The sequence below is a fragment of the Propithecus coquereli genome, unplaced genomic scaffold, assembly GCF_000956105.1.
Source record: "Propithecus coquereli isolate 6110/MARCELLA unplaced genomic scaffold, Pcoq_1.0 Scaffold27, whole genome shotgun sequence".
NCBI lineage: Eukaryota > Metazoa > Chordata > Mammalia > Primates > Indriidae > Propithecus > Propithecus coquereli.
The window spans coordinates 11,456,543-11,462,976 of NW_012148285.1; the positions used below are offsets into that span (position 1 = coordinate 11,456,543).

The window sequence follows — 6,434 nt, forward strand, 5'->3', positions numbered from 1 at the left end:
ATGGTTTGGGGAGATCATTTTCTTAAAATAATGTTTCATTAAAATAGTTGTATCTACTTACTAAGAAAATTTGGAAAATACAGAAATGTAGATAGGAAAAGGAAAAAAAAACTGACCATTCATTATATTCTTTATCTCTTCAATTTCAGGAAAACATTACTATTAACCACGGTTTTTCCTTTATTTTTCAGAGTTGTAATTCTCCAGTATGCATCTCTTTCTATTCTAATTTTTAAAATTAATAGAGCTTACATTTTCCCCAAAACATGATAAACTGTCCTTAAATATTTTTAAAGGCCACATAATATCTTGAGTCAATCTGCCATAATTAGATTATCATTAGTCATTATTATAACTAGTCATAATTAACTAATTATGATTAATCATTTCCCTGTTCTTTGGACATTGATTTTGTGTGTGTGTGTTTGAGTTTTAAACAATGCTGCAATAAACATCTTTGGGCACCAAACATTTTCTGCATGTTGATTTCTTTCTTTCATAGTGATTCCCAAAGACAGAATTTCTGAGCTAAAAGGTATTATCAATTTTATGCTCTTGCATACTATTTCTAAATGGTTTCACCCAAAAGGTCAAGCCTTCACAGTCCCACTGGCAGGAATGAGATCACAAGTGCCCCAAGGGTATGATAACTGGTCCTTTGGCAGGAGGCTAAAAGCTCGTAGTAAGTAAGATGAGGGGAGGTGCTGAGATGCCTCCAGGCGGAGGGGAAGTCAAGCCACCAGGCATTTGCTACACTGGACAGTGGCAACAGGCTCTGGGTCACTGATGTCCTTTTGCTGTCTTCCAGGGTCATCCAATGATTCTTCAGATGCCCACTTGGAAGCTGAGCACCTTCAGTGTCTACGGGGCTGCCGAGATGATGTTCCAAGTGGCAGCTGACCAATGATCCCACCAGCTCCTCTTGGAACCTTTGGGGGCCTACGGGGCCTTTCTGGGGTTGCATCTCATTTCCCCCACTCTTGGCTTCTCAATGTTTTCCTTTGGATTTTTCCAGAAGCCGTCTTTGGCAGTTCTGAAACAAAGGCTACCTAGTGACCAAACAACAACAATGAAATACTTAGAAATCATCACGTCCCAGAAATACTTTTGTCTTGAAAGAGTCATTACCTTCTGCCACTCATTGGAGAGCTCAAATGGTTCAGGGTTTTCCCAGAAGACAATGCACAAAACAGCTAGAGCCTGGAGCACGTGATCTTTTTGACGGCATTCCAGCCACCCCTCCCCCTGTATCTGATTTACAGGTCACTTTTTAGAGTAAGAACTGAATGTACTTTGGGAAGTATCCAGTGAAGAAATAGAGAAAAAATGCTGAAGCAGCAGCCAGGGTCAAATGCATTTCCATATCCCCAGCGCCTGGCACAGGGCCTGGCCCTGAGTGGGAGCTCAGCCAGTGGGAGCCCATCTGACTTCCCAGCTCCCTGTGTTCTAGAACCCCCGTCGGTTTACCTTCCTGGGGTACTTGTATGGAGCAGTCACCCTTTTCACATGGTCCTGGAGCTCCAGGGTTAGCGCCTCTGGGTCATGAGAGGAGTAGGCTGGAGAAAGGACTATAAATGCCTTCACTACCTACAGGAAAAAAAAATACCAGAAAGGATCAAGATTTGCATAACAATTCTTTTCTCCTTAAGCTGGCCTTACCACCCCATCACGGAAGTTCTACCCGTTTCTTGGGTGCAGCCAGTAAAATGGACAGCACCAATTTCTCTGTTGCCTGCCTTTCCAAGATCAGCTATTGGGCACATTGGCTTTTGTGGAAAAATTTCAGACCCTTGCTGTTTCCCAAACTACTTCCCATACATTGACTGATACCACTAGGAGTGAAAAATGCAAATACTTTGGAGAAAAGAGCTTCACAGACTCCTACGGCCATTGACTTCCAGCTTGTCCTAAGTAGGAAGGTTGCTAGGCAGGCATTTGAACAGGCAGGACTGAGGAAAGCCCAGCCACTTTCAAGGGGAGCTGGGGGTATCTGGGAGACTGCACGTATGAATATATGCAATCAGCAAACATTGAGCTGTGCCGCTTCTGTTCCAGGCATCCGGGGGAACATACTGTACCTTGGCTCTCTCTGCCCACATCTTTACTACAGGCCGCCTCCTGCCCAGGAGGAGGAAGAATCCAAAACTCAAACACAACAGAACATGGTTTCTGATAGGAATGGAAGGCCACTGGGTTGCTTATTCAGACAAGCACTAAATTCTATCAGCAATATTCAGTTAAGGGGCAGTTCACTGTCCTTGAATACTTTCCAAAAGGTGGGAAGGTCATTATCATTTCATATTCAGATGGATCTGGCTTTTAGGGAGAGCTTTCTCTTACTGCCATAACTACTAAACATTTATTGAGCACCTTCTACGTGCCGGGCTCTGTTCTAAGCACTCTGCATGGATTAACTTTGAGCACACAGCCATTGGTCACCGCCTCACTTAATTCACAGCACACAAAGCTGGGCACACCTTTCCAGGTGTGGTTTCTCCAGCACAGAAATGGAACTCGCATCTCCCTCATTCAGTATCAATGGCCTCAAGCTTTAGTGGGAAAATCACTCGGCAAGGGGCTACTGGCTAAAACGCAGATTCCCCAGCAACTGGGCTGCATCCCCAGTTACTGTGATTCTACAAGTCTGACTCGAGATCTACATACAATCTGTTTTTTTCAACAAGAACCCCGGACGATGCAGCTATGAACGGTCCAGGGACCAGACTTTGAGAATCATGCCTCCGGCCCTGGTGCTTCTGAGGATGCAGGTTGATGTTGCACTAATTTTCATAAAGTAACTGTGTTGTGTTTCAGGATTATGTTGGATTTACAGCCAATGCAAAGTACGTCGGGGGTGCCTATATGCCGATCTTTCCTGTTCTATGTATTCCTCTGGGGCCCACAGGAAGGAGTTTGCATTTCCCCTGTGAAAGCCTAGCTTATTACATTTGGCCCATCTTTCTGGTATATCAGGGTCATTTTGGATGCATATTCTGCCATCCCTCAAGTTGGCCATCCCTCCCAGGTTAGAGCCATCAAGCAGCCATGTCTCGTGTGTTCACTCTGTCCTCATCTACAAACAGAAAATGAACTTTACTGGGCAGGATGGATGACAGAGCCTGCACCCACCACCAAGATCTGCTGTCCCATAGTCAGCCTCTGTGGGATCCAGTTCTGTGTCCGCTTAACACCAAAGTGTTGGTGTTTTCCCCCTGTGTCCCTCCAGAGAGTATTAAGTCTCTAAAGACACGAAGGCAATGCTTAATCAAAAGGAATGTGTGTCTGATAGTGGCTTTCGGCTTTGTGGTACCTGGATGGAGGTGAGATGGGGGAATCTGGGCCTTCCTGCTTGCACTGTTGGGTGCTAATCAGTACAGAAGCGGGAGGCCATGTTCTCGGCCGGACTGGTTACCTCCCCCCTGATGGGGTCCGGGCTGCTAACCACAGCAGACTCAAGGACAGCTGGGTGCTCGGCAAGGGCGTTCTCCACTTCGGCAGGCCCGATCCGGTAGCTGGAAGGGAAAAACAAATTCTTCCAAGTGGCCCTTCCCACCCCCTGAAACTTCAAAGGGAGGGGGAAAGAGCAGACAGCTCGACCTTGAAGAATTGATCACATCGTCATTTCTTCCCGTGAACCAAACGTAGCCATCCTCGTCCATGCGGGCTCGATCGCCAGTGATGTAAAAGTCCCCTCGTTCTGATCTGGCCGTCTTCTCAGGATTGTCCTGAAAGATAAAGAAAGCCCATGATGGACCGTCTGGGAACCGCCACTCAGTCCAGCGACTGCCCGAGCAGCTCCACACAGGAGGCTGGAGACCCTTCAACGGAATGTTCAGTGGTTCCCAAAGCCCAGGCTGGCCAGAATTCCCCAACGGACAGGAAACTATAGCCCTGTGAAGTAGGTTCTCCCTCTTTTAATAGGAAGAAAGCTGCCAGGAAATGATCGAGGGCAGCCATGCACCACCATCCTCAGGAGGGGTCCCAGAACGCATAGCTGAATGCAGGAGGGTAGGCACAGGGCCATCGGACCTGCTTTTAAGGACAAAAGAACACACTGATGCTCTTTGTGCTCAGGAATCATTGAAGGTAGAAAGTGAAGGGTTGGTCAAAGAGCCCATTGGTAGGGGGCAAGGGTAGAGGGAAGAGAAAAGAAAATCAAACTTTGATTCTCAAACTTTTAAAGAAAAAGCAATAAAAGAAACAAATTGCTAATACATGCAACATGCAACAACATGGACGACTCACAAAAGCATTTTTTTCTAGTGAAAAGAAGCCAGACACACAAAAATGAATATTTTATGATTCAATTTATATGAGCTTCTTTTTTTAAAAGGCAAAATTATTATATCGTGACAACAAATAATTTATTGATCCCCTGGGGTCTGGAGTAGGGAGGATTGACTGTGAAGGGGAACAAGTGAGCCTTTAGGCATGATAAATTGCTCCATATCTCGAGTGTGTAGTGGTTACACAGGTGTACACATGTGTCAAAAGTCATTGACCTGCACACTTAACACGGGTGCATTTTATTATAGGTAAATTATACCTCAATGCAACAACTGTATTCTGAGAAAAAAAGAAAATAGATAAGCTATCAATACCTACAAATATATCCTGTGCACAGAAAACTTAAAACTCGACAGAACATTAAAGAAGATATAAATAAATGGAAAGATAGGAAGACTTAATTGAGATGCCAAATATTCCTAATTTTGATTTATAGACTTAACGCAACTTCAACTAAAATGCTAACAAACATTTTCCATGGAACTAGACAAGTTGACTCTGAAATGTATATGAATGAGCATAGGTCCAAGAATAGGTAAAACACTTTGAGAGAAGTTGAATAAGAAAGAAACTTATTTTACTGGATATGAAACTTATGATAAGGTATTTGTGGATAAGACTACGGTATCAGTACAGGGATAGACAAATAACCAATGAAATGAAGAAAGTGTCAAATTCTATCTATGAATACTTCAAATCTTTATATTTGACAAAGTTAGCATGACACATCACTGGGGAAAGGAGAGTTATTCAACAAGTTGCCTTTTCATATGTAAAAAATAAAACAGATCCCTATCTCATAGTAAATATACAGCAATCACTGATGGATCATAAACTGAAATGTCAAAAGCAGAACTTTAAAACTATCGGAAGAAAATATAGATAAATATATATTTCCTACCCCAAAGTAGAAAATGATTTGATAAATAAGACACAAAAAAATACTAACCCATATAATAAAAAACGTATTGATTTGACTACATAAAAATGAACACTTGTGTTCAATAAAAATACCTTAAAGAAAGTAAAAAGATAAGCTACAAACTGGGAGATGCTTGCAACTCATATGCTAAACAAAAGATCAATATCAAGAATATATTAAGAACTCCTATAAATCAATGAGAAAAGAGACACAACTCAATAAAAGTTGGCAAAAGCCATGCAAAGCCATTTCAAAAAGAGGTAATAAAAATGGCTGATAAACATATGAAGAGGTATTCAACTTCAGTCACAATCAAGAAAATGCAAATCAAGAATACCAAGAAATAACACTTTACACCTACTAGCTTGTCAATATACTCTAATTTACTCATTTGCTTCTTAAATTTCCTTCCATTTTTGTCAGTCATAAACAATATTACAGTGAACATCTTTGTGTACCAAATTATTTTCTTGCATTTTGAGTTCTTTTCTTTGTAGCGATTCCTGATGATGGAATTCCTGACCCAAAGGGTATGACCAATTTCATAGACCTGTTTACCTATTACCAGATTGCTCAATTGAAAGGTCCAAGCCATGACAACTCAGCCTGGCAGTGAGTAGTGTCACAAATGTCCAGAGATCATGGTGACCTCCCTTTTTGGATTCTTGTGAGAGTGTGAATTGGTACAACCACTTTAACAAAATTAAATATTTTCCTGTAAAGCTGAACGTTCACATACCTTGGGATCTAACAATTCCACAGCTAGATACCTTCAAAAGAGCAACTTTAGCATGTGTGTACCAGGGGCATGTGCAAGTGTGCTCACAGCTGCACAATTATTCAGTAAAAGACTGCAAACAAGCTAAATGGCTATACATGGGAGAACGGATAAATAAATGGTGCTTTATTGACACAATACAAATATACGGCATTTATAGTCAAAAATCAGAGAATGAACTATGGAGGGGCTCTTTGGGCAGGGCATCCTCTCCCTTCACATGCAAGCAGCTGTCTGGAGGAGCAGGCTATGGACAGAGGGATTAAGTTTCTTGGGGTAATGATGCTTGTTATGAGGTTGGGCACTGGGGGATGGATTCAAAGCTCCCCCAGTAGAGCCAAGGCCCTTGGAAGCAAACATGCTGATGCTACACAAAGCATAACCACCATGAGCATCAATAATCAGGCCGGGTGTGGTAGCTCACACCTGTAATCCCAGCACTCTTGG

General features: G+C 42.6%; 1 protein-coding gene across 1 annotated transcript in view; it reads right to left on the bottom strand.

The window, feature by feature from the left end:
• Positions 1–11: 11 nt before the first annotated feature.
• ACSM5 (acyl-CoA synthetase medium-chain family member 5) overlaps positions 12–6,434 on the bottom strand; it is a 36,879-nt gene continuing 30,456 nt past the window's right edge. Inside the window, exons 11-14 of the mRNA XM_012647789.1 lie at positions 3,598–3,725; positions 3,413–3,512; positions 1,468–1,587; positions 12–1,049 (exon numbers count right to left, since the gene is read on the bottom strand). Coding sequence (XP_012503243.1) covers positions 966–1,049; positions 1,468–1,587; positions 3,413–3,512; positions 3,598–3,725 — 432 coding nt within the window. The 3' untranslated portion in view covers positions 12–965. The remainder of the gene's footprint in view (positions 1,050–1,467; positions 1,588–3,412; positions 3,513–3,597; positions 3,726–6,434) is intronic.